This window comes from Canis lupus, chromosome 18 (genome assembly GCF_011100685.1).
Source record: "Canis lupus familiaris isolate Mischka breed German Shepherd chromosome 18, alternate assembly UU_Cfam_GSD_1.0, whole genome shotgun sequence".
NCBI classification, from domain to species: Eukaryota; Metazoa; Chordata; class Mammalia; order Carnivora; family Canidae; genus Canis; species Canis lupus.
This window is the reverse complement of record NC_049239.1, coordinates 17,720,975-17,743,741: the sequence shown is the minus strand read 5'-3', so window position 1 is coordinate 17,743,741 and position 22,767 is coordinate 17,720,975. Positions and strand designations below refer to the sequence as shown.

Here is a 22,767-nt window from a genome sequence, read left to right as displayed (position 1 = left end):
TTTACACTTTTGAGTGGGAAGGGTGGCAGAAAAAGGACAAAATCCACTGGCGGATCATATCTAGTAAGCCATCTTTCATATTACAAAATGAAACTGCTGATTCATAATGGCAAGGACAGACCTTGGGGGGGTTATTAGGTTTGTGTTCAGTTCCTATGCTCATGACCAATGATCTATCTCACATTTTTGTAACTAGAACTGGCAAAAGGTTAAGTATGGCCACATCTAGATCGCTTACTGAGAGAAAGGGGTCCACCTTACAAATCAGCTTAAATTGTTTTGGGTTTTCTTATTGTGAAATTGACCCTTGTAAAAATATCAGGGTTTCTACCCAATATTTTTATACAAGAAGTGTTTTGAGATAAACCCTGCCAAATGAACCTCTGTGTGCTCCAAATAAGGCTGATGATGCAGGGAAGGCCAATATTAAGGGGAGCAGAAGGCTTGAATGCTGCACGTATTGTTGATATTGATGAGCAGAGTAAATGCTGGATTAGTGGTAGACTGTGGAGGGAGGCTGGAGAAAAGTGGGTTTTGTTTTGCACTTATATTATGAATTGCTATCTGTGATATTACTATTTTTCCAGCCAGTTGATTACTCTGCATTGCTTTTATAAATAAAGGTTCACCATTGTGAGGTGTAAAAAGTGATTTTTAAATGATTTTCATAAAGGCTAAACTGTCTATCATTTCTCTTTTAAAAGATATTGAAAAATTTCATATCCACGTCATCCAAGAAGACGGAAATAAAGTGGTAAATATTTGAAATCTCTTTTGCTTCAGAGTTGTTGTTTTTTTTCCCCACAGAGTAACATTTCAAGACTGTTAAGGATAGAGTAATGTTATAGAGAAAGACTGCTTTCTTTATTTGATGTCTTGTTGTTGAAGCAGAGAAATAATATAGACATATGAAGGAGTTAATTATTTCTTTTCTCTTGACTTCGCTCTCCAGTCTCAGTCTCAGTCTCCTGAGATAACTCATGACAGCCTTGTGGGACTCTTTCCCTAGCTCATACACACTTCCACAAGGTTAGTGCACATAAACACGGATTCAGTCGTTTTTACCAAAATAGAAACATAATATATATATATATATATTGATTGGCCATTTTTGTTTTTACTTTTTACTTAGTACACCAGGGCTATCGCTACAGGTTTTCAGATAGAGATGAAGTTTTTTTCCTCTAATTTTTATACCTACAGAGAATAAATGGGATCATAATGTATATACTGGGAGTTTATATAGTTCCTTTTTTTATATAGTTCCTTTCCTTTTTTCCCTGTCTTTCCTCTCTTTTCTTTACTTTCTTTTCTTTTCCTTTTTCTTCTTTTCTTTTCTTCTTTTCTTTTCACTTGCATTCCACTTCTCCCTTGTCTTTTCAAAACCTCTGACTTTTGTCTACAGCCTATTAGGTATCCTTTCATGCATTTCTCCAAACCTGTGTATCTGCCGTCCCCACCCCTGATGCACCCAGGGGTTTATTATCCACTCCTTCCTCATTCAGCTTTGTGGCATTACCTCCAAGTCAACCAGAATAGATCAATTCATTCTTTTTAGAAGTACATAATAGTCCCTGGTATGGATGTACACAATTTTAATAGTTTTTTTTTAAATAGCTTTACATATTTGATACACATTATTTCTTTGGGCTAAGTCCTCAGGGATGGATAATTGGGTTAGTGGGTATATGCATTTAATATATCTCAACATATTTTGCTAGATTGCTTTCCAAAAAACCTTGTAACAATTCACTGTTGTACAAACAATGCATAAGAGTAAGAGTTCCCTTTCCCTCTATCCATACCAGTCATTGGTGCATTTGCCTTTTTAAAAAAGATTTCCAGTTTGATGAGTGTTAAGTTGATAACATTATTTTAGTTTGCATGTCCATTAATATTATTGGCTGTGTGAATTTGTTTTTCTGAAAATTGCTTAGTTACATCCTTGTCTATTTTTCTATTGTGTTATCTTTTTTTCTTGACAACTTGTGTAAGATCATAATCTATTATTGATATTAAAAATCATTTCCTTCAATATTTAGTTTGCATCAAAATAATCCTTCTCTGAAGATTTTAATTTTAAATTTAAGTGAGCAACATTGAAATGGAAAAATGCATTTATTAGTTTTATATCTCTGATTGAAAGACTCAAATCAAGAGGCCTGGCTGGAAAAGTGTGACTAGAAAGTGTGTGGCCAGAGCTTCGAGCCACCAGGGGCATGGTGCCACAATGGCAGGGCATGGACAGAACAAGTGGTCAGCAAAGAGTCAGGACAGGAAGGAAGAATGAAGTCAGAATCTCAGAGCCAGCAATGCGCATTTAGAGGAGAGAGTCTCCTAAACAATTCAAGGTCAGTGAACTAAACAAGACCACGAATGGGTAGATAGTGGTTAGAAGAGGGGCCTGGAAGCCCTGGGATACCCTGCAGAGGGAGGGCAGGGAGCATCTGCCAGCAGCCAACACAGTGTAACCTCACACGCCTTCATCCTAGTTTGCCCTTCTCTGAAGCATCATCGCCTTTCTTCTTCTTTTTTTTTTTAAGACTTATTTATTTACTTGAGAGAGAGTGCGCACACATGCAGGGGAGGAACAGAAGGAGAGGGAGAGAAATCCTCAAGCAGACTCCCCACTGAGTGCAGAGCAGGTGTGGGAGTTGATCCCAGGACCCTGAGATCATGACCTGAGCTGAAACCAAGAGTCAGGTGCCTAATCGACTGAGCCCCCCAGGTGCCCCCACTGGCCTTATTCTTAAGGGCTTAGATGATAGCTTCTTAAGGCCTTCCTTTCTGGCCTGACTTTTCTGACTACTGGCCCTGTCCATTCCCTTCCATCCCATGCATTCATGACATCTGTGGTAGGGTAGGTAGGCAGAATTATAATTATCCTCCTGTTTACTGAGAGTACAACAAGCAAGGCTCACAGGGGTGACAGAACTCTAGAGACGGACAAAACTGAGATGTGAATCTGGGTTGCCACATTCTGATGATCATGTATATACCTTTATCTGAGAGTCCCCAAATCTATTCTAATTTAACAAACTTCAGAAAAATGGAAACATGTGTTGCCCAAAGTTTAGACTCTTGTTGAGAATTTAAGTTGAGAATATAAAGGTATTGTAGGAGAAGGCATACTCATTGGGGTAGACCTATGGCTTTAGTTAAATGTAACTGTAATAGAAGTATGCCAAAGTACCATAGGAATACAGAGGTGGGGAGCTTTGCCTTGGAAGGAGGTGAGGGAGGCTTTGTGCAGGAGACAGTGCCTAAGTTGAGTCTTGAAGGATGGACAGTATCACCATACTCATTGTGGAAGACATAGGGGTAAGAAGCATGACCAAAGACACACGAATAGCTATGGCAGATCTGGGCTCATTGCCCAGTGCTCCCCAGCCCCAGCCTCAGGCCTAGTTTTTCCTCATCATTACAGCTGCTGTCTTTGGTGGTAAAGCCTTTCTGTCTGCAGATACCTGAGTGGGTTATGTACAGAATGGGAAGAATGAATCTTCTCTTTGGCCTTGGTGTTGATTTGTAGTTGGTGTGGCCTTGCCTTCAACAGCTCTAGCCTGCCTGGCTAACAGGGACAAGAATAATATAGTTCATCATAGAGTCTTTGGGAAGAGCAAGTGATTAAATAATGCCTTAAATCTTTTCTGGGAAGACTTTCCATGTGCATGTGTTGGGGGCAGGGGACTGCCAAAAATAAACTGTAGAAATATTTGTATGTATTATAAAGATATAATATGTAAAATAATGAATCCAGATATATTCTCCTTTGAAATAGTGGCTTATCACTAACATCTCTTTGCCTCTCTAGGTACTTAGAGACTCTGGCCATCTCCCAAGAGAGAGAGTAGCTGAGGATTTTGTTTGGGCTCAATGGGATATGTCAGAGCAGAGATTATACTACATTGTCCTGAAGGTAAAAACTAGTCCACTGGCCTCCTTTACAGTTTAATTTTGACATTACCATTATTACAATTTATTAAATACTGCATTTTCATTGATGGGGACAGTCAATGAAGGTTTATTAAAAATATGAAAGGTTTTCATTACTGTTTGCCTCTTAGTTGCTTCCTTTTCTTTTTTTATTTTATTTCTTTTTTTATACTAATGTTTTTGTTCTTTTATTTTTATTGTTTTTAAAAGATGTTATTTATTTATTTAGAGAGCATGTACGTGCATGCACATGGGCAGGGAAGGGGCAGAGGGACAGGGAGAGGGATAATCTCCAGCAGACTCTGCACTGAGCACAGAGCCCAACGTGGGGCTTGATCCCATGACCTGGAGAGCATGACCTGAGCCAAAACCAAGATTCGGATGCTCAACCAACTGAGCCACCCAGGCTACCCAGTTGATCTTTCTTTTAAAGATTTTATTTCTTTAAGTAATCTCTAAACCCAATGTGAGGTTCAAACTGACAAGATCAAGAGTTGCATGTTCTATCACCTGAGACAGCCAAGTGCCCCTTTGTAATTTTTTTTCTTTTTTGTAATTTTCACTTACTCTGTTTTCTCTTTTAGAAATCAAGGAGTATCTTAAAATGCATCCAGTTTTCTGCTAACGAGAAGTTTAACTTAATGGTAAGTCCAGAGAATGTTGGGCTGTAGGAAATTTTATAACACATGGCCTCCTTTTAAAGAGAGCTGTTATCAGAAACAGCATTTTAGCATTCTTGTTACATTAGTCACTTGTATGAGCAAGTAACATAGTTCTTATCGTCTCAAGGCTTTAACTCTATAACACACACAATTAACATGTAGGTAGAAGAGCACAGAGGAAATTTCTGCTAACTGAATGCCTCTCATTAGAAAAAACCATGCATGAGTGAGGACCTGTAGAAGTAATAGGTATGGCCTATGGTAGATAGCTTTAAGTGGTTACAAGTCATTTGACCCCAAAAGACTTGCGAGGATGGTGGATTTGAGTGTAGGGTAAAACATCAATGAGAGTGTATAGTTTAATTAGTAAATATCTAGCATCACTCTTGGCAAAGCCATTTGGGATGCTAGTCTTGTGAGGAATCATAAATGTCTTTACCTATGGTGAAGAAAATATTATTCTTCACTAGGATTAATATTGATGTCTAATATACATTGATATCATACTATTACAAGAATTTCATTTACTCCTCCCGCCCTTTTTTTTTTTTTAATAACTTATTCTAAAGACACCCAGTCCTTCTCTCTGTACATGGTCATTTGTGTCTTGTAAAAGTGTACCCCTACTGATTGGCTTGTTATACAACCATTTATGATATTCACATCTGAGGCAGTTTGTCAAGTATTAGCTCTTTAAGAAATAAATCTACACCAAGCTTATGATAATATGTAAACTCTAGAATATTCTCAATGGACTTCCTGTGCTGTGGATTTAGGGGATAATGTCTAAAAATAATGATGGTTAAAAGGATTCTTTTTCATCAATAGGCAAGCACAGCGTGGTCAGGCTTGCTCTGAGTTTCAGAACTATCGTCACTAAATTAATGTTATTTTTTTTTTTGGTTTGTGTTCTCATGATTTTTTGACAGTTTGAAGCACCCTTGGATATAACATTAAGTGCCTCGGGATTTGAGTAAGTTACTCATAGATTATTGTTAATTTGTATACATACTTATGGGCAGAATGATTATATTTATACCTAATCTATGGCATGCAGATATAAGGACAATTTGATATTCCGTGTGTGTTTGTGACCTTTTATATTCCTGTCCTCAATAGGGAATGTAAACAACTTTATCAAGCACAAACACAGGATTTTTCATGTAAAGTCAATCATATTGATTTTCGTAGTCATTTATTTCTGTAGGATGTTTCCATTTATTTTGATCTGTGGAAATGTTCTTCTCCCTTTGCTTCAACAAAAGGAGTTGATGAATTAGGACTACATTTAGAATCAAACATCAAAATCCTTCTCTTGTTGCCACAAAGAGGATGTTGCAGTCAATCCACTTGTAGCTCAGCTGTGTCTGTTGCCTTATTGTTTGTTTTCCTTTTTACACCTTTACAAAAGTAAGCTTTTCTTCTCCCAGACTGTTTTATGTATAGTAAAAAAAATGAACATTTTTGAAAAATAATAGACACAAGCCCACTAGTGCACAGAAGAACGAAAGTCTTCTTGAATTAGAGTAATAATAATCCAAAATTATTCTACATTTCAGTAGCTTTATTTCATCGTATATAAACACTCAGTTGTGCATATTTTGAAATCATATATACAGAAAAAATTTTATTACCTTCAACTTGTTGTTATATATTTTTTCTCTATTGCCACAGCCATGCCATTGATGTATTTTTTTTATTATCGTTTTATAGAACTTTTAAACAGACAAACAAACACATTATCTACTTAAATTTCTCAGGGACCAGTCTCTACTTCTGTTGGGTATGTTATAGTGGTTACTGTCCTTTATGAGGGAACTTTATTTTTCATTTAAAAAAATTCTTATTAAACTGTGGTTGACATACAATGTTAAATTAGTTTCAAGTGTACAACATGGTCAATTATGCATTGCTCACTGCATTAAGTGAAAGAGGGAACTAATTTTTAAATGCATTCAGTGTCTTGTCCTTTATGTTCTTAGACTTGTAAACTTTGGATGTGATGATCTTCAAGACCAAGGGAACCTATCCAAACACCTGACCCTGTGCGTTTTTACCAACCATACAGGTAAAACCAGGATTGTATTTATCAATTTATTCAATTGTACTTGAGTTCTATGAAAAATTTAGTCATTGTTTAGCTATATCTTATATATATCTTAAAATGTAATAGAGCCACAATCTTACATAAATGATCAGATGACTGTTTATATACCAAATTATCTTCTCCACTGCAATTTTATATATACGCTGTCTGTATGAGAGAAGCCACAGTCAGCAGGGTTATTGTTCTAATAGTTATTTGTGTTTTTTGATAAGAGGGGATAGATTCATATGTAATTGATCTACATTTTCTCACCTGCTCCATCTTTTAACAAATGGTGTACAATTATGGGGATGCTTTTTGTGTCAGGCTTACTGATGTATTTGAGTTCTAAACCTATGTACCTAGCTGCGCTAAGAACCATTCTATAACTTATGAGCTGACAGTCAAAGCTTGACATAAAGTTATTAGTATACTGTAATCATCTAAACAGTCAATTCTAATTACTACATCTAATAGCCTTTTTAAATACACTAGCTTGAGTGGACACTTACCACGGAGTTAAGTAGCACTTGGAATAAAGCTGTATCCCTTTAAAGCCAAATTCTGTGGTATTCACTAAGCCAATGTTTATGGAGATTTACTGTGTGCTAAGTATTGGAGATAACAATGATGAGCAAAACTGACCTAATTTTTATTAGTACAAAGGTTACTGTTTGGAGTTTAGACATTAAATAAATGCACACATATGTTTCAATAGAATCTTGAGAAATTGTAGGAGTTGGGAAGTCATGAGCATATATGTAATGAAGGTTTAATGGAAAATGATAGTATCTTCAAATATGTTCTAGTTCAGCCAGTGTGTCCCTGTTGTTCTTATTGTATCCCATTCAGTCTTAGTCCTAAAAATTGTCCCCTTTCCCACCTCACTTCATAATCCAACATATTGTTTCCATTCTCTCTCAGGCCAAAGTTCCTCCATAAACCAGTTTTGGGGAGTTTAGGGAAGGAAGTGATGTTTCACTTGAGACTTGGAGGGTGTATATGAACTAAGAACAGTGTGATTGAACTAGAGTGAGCAAGCAGGAGAAGACCAGGATTGGGGGAGAGCTGAAAAGTAGGCGTGAGTCAGGTTACATAGGGCCTTGCAGATCATGAAAGAGTTTATATTTCATCATCAGAATCCTAAAGTCATTAAAAGGGCTTTCTTTTGTTGTTGTTGTTGTTTTAAAATTTTGAGAATGCTCAAGCATTACAGAAAAGTTCAAGAACAGAATGAACATTCATGTACCTTTTACTTAACCATATAATTTACACTATCTGCTTGATCATATTCTCCACACATAGGTCCATATTCTTCCTTTTGACTACATCATTCAAAAGTAAGTTGCAGACATCTTGACACTTTACGGCTAAATAATTTAGCATGTATCTCCTTAGGTCAAGGGCACTCTTTTACATAACCTCAGTTCCATTATTAATCACACTAATCAGTAATTATTTCATATTCAAATTTCCATAATTATTTCAAAAAATTCCTCTATATGTATAGATTTCTATATGTGTATATATGTATGCATATGTGCTATATATGTCTCTACGTGTATTTGTATATAAATGATAAATGTATGCATGTGTATAACTTCTCAAGTCAGGATCCCATCAAAACTCATGTATTGTATCTGGTTATTATGTCTTTGTCATCTGTTTTAATGTAGATCACTTCCCTACCCCTACTCCCTACCCACTTTGTTTTTCTTTCACAGCAATGATATTTTGAAGAGTCCAAGCCAATTACCTTGTGGAATGTCCTGCATTCTGGATTTGTCTGATTGTTTCCCTGTGAAAGTATTTAACTTCTTCCTCTCTCCTCCACATTCTCTGTATATTGGTAGTTAGGCTGAAAGGCACCATTACACATAGGTTAAAATTTTTTCATCAGAATATGTCATGGGTGATATTGTGAAATTTATTTGCACCAGATCCGGAGGCACGTAATGTCAGGATGTCAGGATGTCTTAACTATTTATGATGCTAAGTTTGGTCATTTAGTTACATGGTAACCACCGTCAATCTCTCTTGAAAAGGTACATTTTAATCTCTGCGTGAGTGATCTGTGAATTATTGCTTTGGCATCACATGACTGCCCTTTCCGCAACAACTTTTCACGTGGCACTCCTTGATGCCCCTTCACTGAAGTGTTTTAAGCAGGCAGTGATGTGATTAGATGTGTATTTTTAGAAGATTACTGGCTGCTGTGTGAAGAATGGATTGGAAGAGGCAAGAGAAAAAGTGGGGAGGTGAGCGGATAGGATGAAGTTGTCATACATTTGGGTGGAGGATGGCCTGAACTGGGACAGGTGGCAGAGGTGGTAACTAGATGGGTTTGAGATGCATTTGGAGATAGAACTGAGAAGACTTGCTGTCGTTTAGGTGGAAAGGAACGGTTCTCAGGCTTCTGGCATAAGCAACTGGGTGAATAGTGGTGCCATGTACTAAGGTATAGTGGCTTGGGTGGGTCTTTGGAATGGAGATTGTGAGGGGTTTTTTGGACATGTTAACTAAGAGATCTGGAACTTAGAAGAAAGGTTGGGACTGGACATGAATAAATGTGGAAGTTTTTAAGACTGTAGTTTGGCATTTGAAGCCATGGGAGGAGTTTATAGGGTCAAAAGGGAGGAAATTTAGGAATAGGATCTAAGAAGCAAAATACATAAAGGTTAGGTGGAAGGAGAGAGGGAGGGAGGGGAAAACCAAGTGTTTTACTACAGCAGCCAAAGGCAGAGGCGGTCTCACAAAGGACGAAGTAACTAGCCGTTAATAGGTAGTGGGGGGTGGAGTCCACTGGGTCTGGTGGCACGGAGGTCACTGTAAGTGGGTTGTGTTGGGTGACTGAGGTGAAATTTTGGTTGTGTTGGGTGAAAAGGCATGTGGGAGTTGAAAAATATCACAGCAGGTGTAGACATGAGAGAGACAGCAGCTGGAAGGGCTAGTAAGATGTAGGGAATATTATTTTTGAAGGTGATAGAGACTCCCGTATGCTTGAATGCTCACAAGCTGTTTAGTGGCAAGAGAACACAGCAGAGGGGAACAACTAACTGATAGAGTTAGTCTGCTTGGAAGGTGGGCAGTAATGGGATCCAGCTCCCACGGAGGGCACGGGGTAGGCTCTTCCCTAGTACTTTGTCTTTAAATCAGTTGACTATAAACAATCATTTGAAGCTCTCATTCTTTGAAGCTAGTATTCCTTTTCATTCTAATGCCCCTAGGAATGTCTCCTGAACAGTAGCAGCTGTAACTTATAAATGGGCGATCTGTGACATGAAATGTTAGGTTTATCTGCATGAGAAGTAGAAGAGTGTTCTTTCCTTTCTCGGCAACATATAGGAAAGTAGAAAATGAGCCTTGCTCTCCACAGGCAGCTTTGCAATAGAAATAAGCCTGTTTCAAATGAGATGCTTCCCAAGTTAAGATGCAACAAACCAGAGAAGCAACCTTTTGATTTTTAACTAATAAACTGTCAGCACATGTATTTCCCCAAACTGCTTTTTACAAATGATTTTTCACCTTTGTGATTAAACAAACAAAAACCTACTTCAGGGGCGCCTGGGTGGCCCAGTCAGGTTAAGCATCTGCCTTTAGCTCAGGTCATGATCACAGGGTCCTGGGATCACGCCCCCTGCATCAAGCCCTGCATTGGGCTCTCTGCTCAGCGGGAGCCTGCTTCTCCCTCTCTCTCTGCCTGCCACTCTGCCTACTGGAGCTCTCTGTCTCTGTGTCAAATAAATAAATAAAATCTTAAAAAATAAAAAACCCTACTTCAATGAAGTAGGAATGAAGAAGGGAACAAATAGTCATCCCTATATGGCTCTCTCTATACTACGGAGCTTCATTTCCCGAGGGCGTGGAGACCAGAGAACGTCGTTCATGAAATGAATGCTGACAGATCAGGGTCTTCAACAAACTCAATTTTGCATCCGTGATGATGCTGTAAGAATATTTGATATTCCAGGATCCCTGGGTGGCGCAGCGGTCTGGCGCCTGCCTTTGGCCCAGGGCGCGATCCTGGAGACCCGGGATCGAATCCCATGTCGGGCTCCCGGTGCATGGAGCCTGCTTCTCCCTCTGCCTATGTCTCTGCCTCTCTCTCTCTCTCTCTCTGTGTGACTATCATAAAAACAAAAAAAGAATATTTGATATTCCTTTATCCTATATTGGTCATTGGGAGCTACTTTGTCCTTTCACCACTACTTGTTACATTCTTTTTTTTTTTTTTTTAATTTTTATTTATTTATGATAGTCACACAGAGAGAGAGAGAGGCAGAGACACAGGCAGAGGGAGAAGCAGGCTCCATGCACCGGGAGCCCGACGTGGGATTCGATCCCGGGTCTCCAGGATCGCGCCCTGGGCCAAAGGCAGGCGCCAAACCGCTGCGCCACCCAGGGATCCCCTACTTGTTACATTCTTGAAAGCATCTTTGACCTGAATTTTCCTGCCCTAAGAAATGAAATCCACTACCTTCCAATGAATTAGAGGGTGAAATCTGGATGATGGGGGTGCTCATGAGAGGTGACGAGGGGGCAGAAGAGCTGTTGCTGTTGTCAGGCCACTTCCTTTTTTTTTAAGATTTTATTTTTTTTCTATTTCTTTTTTTTTTTAAGATTTTATTTGTTTATTTGAGAGAGAGAGTGAGGGAGTGAGCACAAGCGAGGTGGGCAGACGGAGAGGGAGAAGCGGGCTCCCCACTGAACAGGGAGCTGGATGCGGAGCTCAATCCCAGGCCCCAGGATCATGCTAAGCTGAAAGCAGATGCTTGACCAGCTGAGCCACCCAGGTGCCCCAGGCCACTTCTGTATTAAGATTGAGTTTATGTAGATTTGTCAAACTAGTTCTAGCAGGAGGGTAAATCAGAGACTTCCTAAAGCAGTGAAGGAAAGAAAATATTCTTATTCCTGTCCCATCTAATAGTCCAACCATGCAGCTATGCTTGAGTCAGTGGCCATCATTCTTTCTTGTGCACAACCTACTGGGACGTAGTGAGGGGTGAAAAGTGTACATTCTCTTTCCCGTTCGTATAACTGCAAGAGTTGCCCTTCACAAGTTCCCAGAATTAGCCTTGTGTTTTAGCATTTTATAGAGCCTTTTACAATGAGATAATTTCCCTTGGAAAACTTTGTCCATAATAGCTTTCATTGTCCAAATAGTTTCCCAAAGGCTCGCCAACTTTGAGATTTTATCTTCATCATTGATGAATATTTATTAAACATCTCTTTCTGGATACGCCATTAAGAGCATGCTTTGTTTTTTCAAACTGCGACTTCCCCTAACTTGCAAATAGCAGCAAAATCATTCTGGAATACTAATAATCACAGCTAACCTTTATAGCTAGATAACACTTCTTCAGAAGAGCTTTATACATATTATCTCATTTAATTCTTATCTAAGAACTGTATGAGGTAGGTTCTGTGTTTTCTGTATTTAGAGACAAGAAAACTGAGGTTTGGAGAATTTAATTAATCTGCTCCAGTGACATTTTATTTCATTTATATTTTTGAGTTTGTTTACTTATTTAAGTCATCTCTACACCGAACATGGGACTTGAACCCATGACCCTGAGATCAAGAGTCGCACACTCCACCAACTGAACCAGCCAAGCGTGCTACCCCAGGCACATTTTAAAAATAGTGATGCCTGTGGTGCTTGGATGGCTCAGTCAGTTGAGCATCTAACTCTTGTTTTTGGCTCAGGTCACGATCTCAGGGCCGTGAGAGAGAGCCCCGCATAGGGTCTGCTCCCTGGGCATGGAGCCTGTTTTGGATTCTCTCTCTCCCTCTGCCCCTCCCCCAGTACTCGTACTCTCTCCCTAAAATAAATAAATACATACATACATACATACTGATGCCTGAGTCTTACCTTCAGAGATTCTGGTTAAGTTGATGTAATGGGGAGCTTGAGAATCTGTGACTCTCAGGTGAGTTCAGTGTACTCTCAAGGTTGGGAACCAGTGCTCCATTGTTGGATGGTCCAACGTGGTAGCCACATGTGGCTATTTAAGTTAATTAAAGTTAAAAAAAAAATAGTTCCCCAGTCATAATAGCTACATTTTAAGTGCTTCAATAGTCACATGTGGCTAGTACCAATTTAGCCAGCACAGATATAAAATATTTCAATTATCAAAGAAAATTCTATCAATGGGACAGGTTTGCAGAGTCCCATCACATCCCATGTCACCTTGCTGTCTGTGTCTTTAATATTATTCTTCCCCCTTTGGGCTTAGGAAAGGGAACTAAGTCACAACCTAACTTGGAAATATTTGCTTATGAGATCTGAAGATGGCTCTTGGTGTATGTAATCAGGTACATCTATTCTACACCTCACTGTAATTTTCTTCAAAACAAGAAAAATGATGACCTCCATTCTCTAAAGGATCGTGTATGGAGGATTTGGCTAAAATAGAGGATATAATCTTCTTTATATTGTTGACATTTCATGTTCATGCCTCAGGATAGAGTCCTACAAGAAGAATTTGGGTCAATAGTATGAATATATTTAATCCTCTACAAAACTGTATTTCCGAGGGGTTGTACTAGTTCTCTTTTTTATTATTTGAGAATGTTCTTCCTACTGCTCCCTTGACAGAATTGATTATCATTTTAAAACTTTTGCTAATTTGAAAGGAAAAATATGGTGCCTTTAAACATTTTTTTATTTTGTGATTAACAGGCTAAAGTTTTTAACTATGTTTGCTAAAAATTTCTTCCTCCTTGTGATCATAGAACATAAAAGGACAAGTTAAACCAGTAGTTTTTTGCTGGTAGTATGTTTACTTTATGAAAGTAGAGTGGTACATGGAACTTTTTTTAACTGTTATAATTACTATTTTTTGTTTGTGCTTTAGTATAGTGTTACTTTGATTCTTAGTGAGTCTGCTGTAATTTTAAAGAGAAGTTATTACTGTGTACTCAGTAACCATAACAGTAATTTTACATCTAACAGAATTAACTATTTTTTACCTGAGAAAATGTTTCTTTTTTGTTACTTTGCATTTAAGATATTGCAATAGGGGCGCCTGGGTGGTTCAGTGGGTTAAGCGTCTGCCTTTGGCTCAGGTGATGATCCTGGAGTCCTGGGATGGAGCCCTGGGTCAGGCTCCCTGCTCATGGAGAGCCTGCTTTTCCCTCTCCTCCCTGCTCATGCTCTCTTTGCTATCTCTCTCTCTCTCTCTTAAATAACTAAAAGAAAACTTAAAAAATGATATTGCAATAAAATATACTTCTAACAATATGTTATGGGTTTTTTTAAAGATTTTATTTATTCATTCATGAGAGATACAGAGAGAGGGGCAGAGACATAGGCAGAGGGAGAAGCAGGCTCCTCATGGGGAGCCCGATGTGGGACTCGATTCCAGGACCCTGGGATCACGTCCTGAGCTGAAGGCAGATGCTCAACCACTGAGCCACCCAGGCGTCCCTATGGTTTGGTTTTAAATGTCATTAAAAATGGTCACAAATGATAACCATTATAACAGAGTGCTCATTAATGTCCTTAATAGCCTTCTTAGAGAAGATTGGCCTTTTTTTTTTTTTTTTTTTTTTGCCACCATGATTCTTTGATTAAGGACCTAGTAAAGTATAACAGGAAATATTGCTGTTCACTGAGGTAATGATTGAATTTACACAGCTAGTTAAACTTAGCTCTGGAAGTAGAACCCAGCACTCTAGACCCAGTCAAGTTCCTTTCCACCCTGGAAATCTCCTGTTTCACATAATCACATAAATGTTAGCACTAAAATTCTCAGCTTCAGCATAATGCCCTCTTTGGTAGGTCTTTGTTGAGTTTATCTAGCCTACATATCTGGCAACAGCTGCTAGAGATGATGGACATATTCCACATTGGAATATTCCTCATATTCCAGAGAGTGTGAAGCCTGAGGGTGTTCTGGAGTGATGGGGTAAGGGAAGGTGTCAGGGCTCATCTGGAAAGACTACTGTGCCAGGAGCACTGTCCTTTGCACTTCAGCCAAGGCTCTCGTGACCCAAATACGGGTGGGTATGGGCCAACACACACTTGCTCTTACTACCCCAGTTTGCCTTCCAATTCCAGATAAAAATAAGGCTGGAGACTCTCTTTAAAGAGGAGATGCATTTTGATAAACCCAGGTCTATAATGATTAGTAATGGCCAGAAGACAACCTAAATGAGAGAGCAGGGCAATATATGTATATTAGGAGAATCTCCTTTGTAAACTTCTCTAGATTCCCATGATTTAATTTATTTTTATTTTTTTAATTTTTATTTTTAAAGATTCTATTCATTTATTCATGAGAGAGAGAGAGAGAGAGAGACAGGCAGAGGGAGAAGCAGGCTCCATGTGGGGAGCCTGACATGGGACTTGATCCTGGGACTCCAGGATTACGCCCTGGGCCGAAGGCAGGTGCCAAACCTCTGAGCCCCCCAGGGATCCCCCCCCCATGATTTTATATGCAGGAGTGTATCTCTATTCATTTTCCTCTCCTTCCATAGTTCACCACAATACATATGTGTGTGCCAAGTAACTGTTGAATTAAAATTTCTTAGCAGCTTGTTAATAAACCAGTTCTAGAATTTGGGAATAATCTATGAGGTAAGTTGAAGTAGAAACATCTAAAGGAATAGAAGTAAGGTTAAGTGGCTTAGGAAACTTTTTATTTGTCTATGGTTCTTTTCACCTCTAATAAACACCTTCTTACTTCTAGGAAGTTTGTGTGTATGTTACAGTCCGAAGTTTGACTCTTGGGAAAAAATCACGTATTCAGTGTTTTACTTTCATAAAGGTACATGTCATTTATTCTTGATTTTTTATTTTTACATAATCACTCTTCCACATAGTAGCAAGTTAGAAGTCTTATTACCTTGTAATAAGTTTATCAGTACATTCTATACTTCTATAATACATGTTTCCTGGAGAAATTCACTAATGAAGAATACAGTTAACCCTTGAACCACATGAACTTGAACTGTGCAGATTCACTTATATACGGGTTTTTTTTTTTCCCCAAAAATACAGTATAGTACTGTGAATGTATTTTCTCTTCTGTATGATTTTTCTTAATAACATTTTTCTTTACTATGATAATACAGTATACAATATAAGTAACATATAAAATATGTGTTAATTGACAGTTTATGTTATCAGAAAGGCTTCTGGTCAGCAGTAGGCTATTAGTAGTTAACTTTTGACTCCCTAAAAACTTATACATGGATTTTTGACTGTTCAGGGATTGGCATCCCAAATCTCTTTATTGTTCAAGGGTCAACTATATTGAGTTAGCTAATATTTTTATATATTTTTTCCTGACCTATGTTTTTTCTAGGCTTATAGTTAGACCAATACTTATGGAAATATTTGTCCAAAATGTGTTTGCTTGCTTTTTTATTATTACTAGTTGGAAAACATCAATATATTTAACTTATAGGGTTACACAGAGTTTTAGTTAAAAGCTTCCATCATCTCTGACCTCAACAGGTCTTAGACCTAAGATACCTTTATTTTGTTTCACATATCTGCAGCCCAGGAAACTGATTTGTCAGCAGTCAGCCTGGGGGGAGGAGTAAATATCCAAGCCTTTTCAGTTCTATAGTTGGCCAGTGTACCTGTAATAGTTTTAGTCTGAATCATGCTAAGGCATATTTATTTTACTTGTTTAGTTCTTTAAAATTAGTTCATGTAGTACATACTGTGGATAGAATTAATTTTTTTTTAATTTGAAATTTTTAAAACTAAAATAACTATGCCAGGCCATATTAGAGTTTATTTTGCAGGACTATCTAACAGTATCTTCAGAAGTTAAAAATCTAGGTAAAAAAAGTTTAACACCTTAATAATGAAGGTGTTAAAGCAACTTCAGAAGTAGACATGCTTTAATAGCATAAGTTGGATTTTTCTTTTGTGGAAAGTTTTCATAGATTTTTCTAATGATTAATATAATGGTTAAAACCATAAATAAAACTTCCATGAAAGTTTTATTAAGAGTTACTAATTCTGATGAAGAGTTAGAAAAATGGAGAGTGAAGAGAGAGTCTACTACCCTAAGTGATTGAGAGAAGTCTCAGAGGATCTTAATGATGGTAAGAAGGTACAGTAAACCGTGAGGGCCACTGAGCCACCTGGTCTCCTCCATCTCTTGGATCCTGAGGTAGATTCCTTTAGATCCTTCTGTCCCCACACAGCCCACCTTATAGGATCTAATATTATATGCTAAGCCCAGAACAATTACTGGGTCCTGATTGCAGTGTGATCTACCTTCCGAGCTGGCTTTTAGAGAATGATGGAGAACCGTGAAATCCAGAAATCAGACTCTTGGTTTGTCAATTTCACAGCTCCTGAATATTAAGAGTATCACATAGAATAGTAGCCTTGGGTGGAATTCCGGCTATTTGTTTCTTACCATTCTTTCCTTGGTTTCCTGTTCTCTCTCCACAGGGCACAGCAAGACCTTCACTGCTGCTCTTGGGAGTGTTGACTCACTTGTGACTAAGGGCCTTACTTTTCTCAACCTTGGTGAGTGAGAGAGAGGTGCATCTCTCTGCTCTGACTCTCCTTTCTAGTACATGTGATACTCAGCCTTCTATATCTCATTTGCTGCCTGTGTGCCCCATTTTCTCCTGCCTCTTTAGGACTTGGATTGTGATGATAACCACTGGCCTTTATGAAGCCTGATAGGGGAAGGTTTTTTTCTGGAAACCTTAGCACTCCTGATTTCTCTGTTATTCAAGGGTCAACTGTATTAAGTTAGTTAATATTTTTATAATATATTTTTCCTGACCTATATCTTTTTCTAGACCTATAGACCAATCCTAATGGATATGTTTGTGTCCCCCATTCAGGTCAGCCTTTTGGAAAGGGATGCATCTCCCTTTATAGAGAACCTAGGCTGTGAGCTTTCCTATGTTTTTAGTAGTAATACTAAAAAAGCCATTTGTTAGTATAAAAAATGATAACAGGGCACCTGGGGGGCTCAGTTGGTTAAGTGTCTGCCTTTAGCTCAGGTCATGATATTGGGGTCCCGGAATCGAGCCCCGTGCCAGGCTCCCTGCTCAGTGGGGAGTCTGCTTTTCCCTCTTCCTCTTCCCACCACTTGTACGCACTCGCTCTCTCTCACTCTCTCAGGTAGATTTATCTGTCTGTCTGTCTATCTATCTATCTATCTTTAAAAAAAAGTGATGACAGTGAGTGGGGCTTTCCCTAAAAGCCTATGAGAAATAATACATCTTGTCCCTTGATTCTAGAGAGGACAAAGGTCTTTGAGACATTGTCCATTCCCCGTTGCTAATTGCTAAGAGCTTCCAAGTCCTATAAATGATTCACGGATCAGCTCGAATGTGTTGATTTTCCCTGAGTAAATATGGTAAGGGAACTTGAGTGTTAGGTTTGAACATATTATGGAGACTATAATGAAGAAAATCAAGAGGGGGTTTATTGTACCAACCTACGGAAAGTGGCTTTTCCATGTCAGTTGGGATGAGGGGCACAAAGAAGTTAGCACAAGACCGAATAACAAGCCTATTACTTGCCCACCTACAGGACATGGCACAGTATTCAGAAAAGAAAAGCTTCAGGTGTAGAGCACGTGATTCTTTGATAACATTCCCCTCTTCCTGTTCCCCAGTCTGTCGACTATTATGACAAAGGTTTAGGAAGCTGTGATGGGAGGGGAGTTGGCAAGATGAGAATGAAAATGCTAAAGTTTATAAAAAAGATTTTTCTTTTGAACAATACTGTAGATGAGGTAAGATAATGAACACTGAGTGGGCCAGTATGTGGTAAATGTTAACATGAGCTTTGAACCTGTGGGAAATTGCCTTAGAGAGGCCTGATTCTACTGCTTCCTGTGGTAAGAGAGATAAATATAAGGTTTCCTGGGTCTGAGACTTGATTCTTATCAGAGAATGCTACATCAACATCCCATCTCAAGAGTGATGTGGGAAACTTTCCACTAAAAAAACTCCAGCATTTCGTGAGGTCAAAGGTAGCCTTCCTTTTTTTCCCCTTGAGAATGACTCTAGAAAAGGGCAGGCATGATTTAATCTATGGTCTTCGGACTGTGGAGCCAGCAGAAATACTAGAGCTTTGTAAAAATAGGTTCTTACATAAGTTATCTTTCCTTCTTAAAAGCATTTCATCTTCTCGGCACAAAATTATATCCAAGATTAAAACTATTCCAGAGGTAATTTTTATGACAACAGTATTGCTTTTTGAGTGATGTAGTTTTTTTCTTATGAATTATATGCAGTTGTCCTGAATTGTCACCCTATTAAAAGGGACTTATATTAATTAAAATATAAAAGCATAGGGGCGCCTGGGTGGCTCAGCAGTTGAGTGCTGCCTTCGGCTCAGAGCATGATCCTGGGGTCCAGGATCAAGTCCCACATCGGGCTCCCGGCATGGAGCCTGCTTCTCCCTCCTCCTGTGTCTCTGCCTCTCTCTCTCTCTCTCTCTCTGTCTATCATAAATAAATAAATAAATCTTAAAAAAATATTGAAGAATAGAGTTGGGGGAAGTTTTCCATGAACCCAAATACCTCTATATAAGATATGTTTGTAAATAAAAAGCTACCGTTTTAAAAATGAATACTATATGTTAAGCATGTTATTTCAATTATCTTGATCCTTACAATTCTGCTGGTGATGTTATCCTCATTTTACAGATAATGAAACTGAAGCTCAGAAAGACTGAGATGTGTACCCAGGCTCTTTTGAGTGTCTCTTGTCAGGGGCCCTGTGTTAGTTTCTTACTGCTGCCATAACAGATTATGACACATTTAGGGCTTAAAGCAACATAAACATTGTCTTCTGGTTCTGGATATCAGAGTTCTGAAATGAGTTTTGAGGGATTAAAGTGAAAGTATGGGTAGAAATGGTTCCTTCTGGGGAGACTCTGGGGAGGAATTCATCCTTGGCCTCCTCCAGCATCTCGAGACTAGCGTTTCTTTGCTTGTGACCACATCACTCCCATCCCTTTCATCCCCACATGATCTTCTCTGTAGCCCAATCTCCCTCTGTCTGCCTCCTATAAACATAATTGGAGTTACTTGGGTCCACTTGGATAATGGTACTCTTCGAATCTCAAGATCCTTGATCCCATCTGCCAAGGTGTCTTTTATCACTTCGGGTAACATATTCACAAGCTCTGAGATTCGCACATGTACATCTTTGAGGGTCATCATTTGGCCTACCACAGGTACTGTTGACATTTTTTATGAGATGATACTTTTTGTGTGAGAGTGTCCTGCGCGTTGAGGGATTTAACAACCTCCACCAAAAAAAGCAGTAGGACTCCTCCTTCCACTCCAATGATCGTGACAACTTGAAACACCCTCTTATATTTCCAAATGCCTCCTCTTCCAGGGACATAGTTATCACCCTAATTAGCTGGTTAAATGATAGGGCTAGAAGTTAATTTAGGTCATTTGATACCAACCGTTTTGACTGTACCTTACTATATCATTATTTATGGTTTTCTACTTAAATGTTGCCATAAGAAGAACATTATCGCAGCCATTTGAGCTATTCATTTTAACATCACTTAATCCACAGTGATCAAGAGGACACTTACTTAAGTCAATGGATCTGAGGGCTTTTTTTTTTTTTAGATATTTATTTATTTATTCATGACAGAGATTGAGATTGAGAGAGAGAGAGAGAGAGAGAGAGAGAGAGGCAGAGACACAGGCAGAGGGAGAAGCAGGCTCCATGCAGGGAGCCTGATGTGAGACTTGATCCCGGGTCTCCAGGATCACAACCTGGGCTGAAGGTGGTGCTAAACCGCTGAGCCACCGGGGCTGCCCCAATGGATCCGAGTTTTACATCCTCTTTCCTTTCCTCCGAATGCCTTCAATGCAAATGATTAGCATATATTTCTTTGCTTCTTAAGAAAAAAGAGTCCAGCTGGCTCACTTATAATCTAAATGTGTCATCTATATGAAATTCACTGCTATTGCGTGTGAAACATTATTGGCAAGGGCTACTTCCACCTTACCATTCTCCAGAAATCTATTTTTACACCTTGTCTCAATCTGTGTACAAGTGTTCTCGGTACAAAATTATCTGATACGGGGACCGTGAAGGTGTGAATTCTCGGCAGCTCACTATGCAAGGAAATACACTAGTACCTCACAATGTGTTAGAATGACTGCAGAGATTGTTCTGATGATTATTGATTTAAGGGTTCTCTAAGTGAAACGATGATGATGATAGTGATGATGCTGATGAATGGGCAAACATAGGAAACAAAATTTTAGAGCTTCCCCCAAATGGCAGAAACTAGGACGGAAATCCCCTTCTAAGCTATTCCCAGCCTACCAGAAAAAGGAATAATTCATATTGCTTGGTATTTTTTTTTTCTAATTTGCTTTCTCAGGCCATGTAGGTTCGTATGAAGCCACACTTCACTTAGAAACAAAATTACAGATATCAGTTAAGATAACCCTGGCTAAACGTATGAAGAAAATTAGCCACAGATAGAAATAAATGAGATCTGGCTAGTAAGATGAAATGTACCGACATCAGATGGTTTATTATTACGTTGATTAAAACTTTTGTGTTTAAATGGTTCAAAGAAAAATAGGGATACTGTGACATTCTGGGCTTTACATTTGCCTGTGCAGCTCTTGCTACATGCAGATAACTTATAGCTCTCTCTTCTAGACTATTATGTGGCTGTTTACTTACCTGGTCATTTCTTTCATCTGCTCAACATTCAGCATCCAGACCTGATCTGCCACAGTTTGTTTCTGACAGGTATGGCTATAGTTTTTCCCTCATGAACGTTGTCCATTTGGGTTTATCTTGGCCATGTTTATGTTTGGGTGAGAGAGGTTTCTTTTATTTGCTGACCTCTTTTTTGTTTTTTTTTTTGTTTTGTTTTTTGTTTTTTGTTTTTTTGCCAGGAAACAATGAAGTGGTTGATATGCTACCTCATAGTCCTTTACAGTCACTCTCAGGGTCCCTGGTACTGGATTGGTGTTCTGGAAAGCTCTATAGGGCACTCCTCAACCAGTCCTATTTATTACAGTTCCTATGGAACACTCAGCTAGACTGTGAGAAGATGGCCGTGTTGCACTGTGTGCTCTCCTGTGGCCGAGACCCCCGGTTCCTGGAAGCCAAGGTGGTGATGTAGCTTCAGTTTAAAAATTGGCAAATAGACACCAACTGTATATATCTGTGGTTGAAATGAATAGAAGTCACTTTTATTTGGTAATAATTAATTGAAGTTTATGGTTTGTGTCCTGATTTGAATGTATTCTCTTCTTGTGATTCTTTTATATGGACCCCAATCAGACCTCAGACTATGAGCATGTCTGTTCTTCTGACTCTTCTTTTCCATACTGTGCTAAACATTAGGTACATCAGTAACATTCCAAGAAAGTGTTCAGTAAATACTGAATAGCTTCTCAAATACCTACATTTTTCCTGGTCTATATTTGGTGTATAGTATCAGAAGAACTAAAATTTACTGGCATATATTTATTATAAATATTAATTTATTGTAATATACATCACAATGTATATTACATTGTAATAAGTAAATATTAAATATTTTATTGATAAATTTTATTTCATTTATTAATAAATATATTTGTAAATATATTTATATCGCATGATTTAATTTATGAAGCACTTTTACATGTTTTGTCATTTAATTTTACAGCTATCCTGTGAAGTTGGAGAAACCCCCCCATTAGAATTGATTGGGACCAATGGGTGGTTGGGTAATTGAAGAAAAGATACCTTAAACATTTTATTTTAACCTAAAACAAAAAAAGTACATTTATTCACATCTCTTTTGACGTAGATTAAGACCCTTCCTTTGTGTATTACCTGGTTGGAGTTCAAAATCATTTTTCTTACATAAAACTACTAGTAATGTGTTGTCTCTTAGTTCCTGTTAGTTTCTTCTTCCTTTTTTTCTTAACCCTACTACTTTCTTCTTCTTTTAACCTGAGAGCCATATTTTTAAAGATCCCTTCAAAATAATCCATATATATTGGGCAATTTTTTCTAATCTTTACAGTTGTCTCACACGAAGTTTTTTTAGTGTTTTAGACATGCTTTTGAGTCTTTCCAAAGCATTAAACTTTTATTGAG

The 22,767-nt window shown here is 38.4% G+C and overlaps 1 protein-coding gene across 1 annotated transcript in view; it reads left to right on the top strand.

Annotated features, from left to right (window-relative positions):
• The window catches only part of GSAP (gamma-secretase activating protein), an 83,944-nt gene that overhangs the window by 26,534 nt on the left and 34,643 nt on the right, over positions 1 to 22,767 (top strand). Inside the window, 9 exon segments of the mRNA XM_038562789.1 lie at positions 705 to 754; positions 3,815 to 3,919; positions 4,521 to 4,580; positions 5,528 to 5,571; positions 6,581 to 6,666; positions 15,378 to 15,455; positions 17,105 to 17,182; positions 21,328 to 21,420; positions 21,570 to 21,787. Coding sequence (XP_038418717.1) covers positions 705 to 754; positions 3,815 to 3,919; positions 4,521 to 4,580; positions 5,528 to 5,571; positions 6,581 to 6,666; positions 15,378 to 15,455; positions 17,105 to 17,182; positions 21,328 to 21,420; positions 21,570 to 21,787 — 812 coding nt within the window.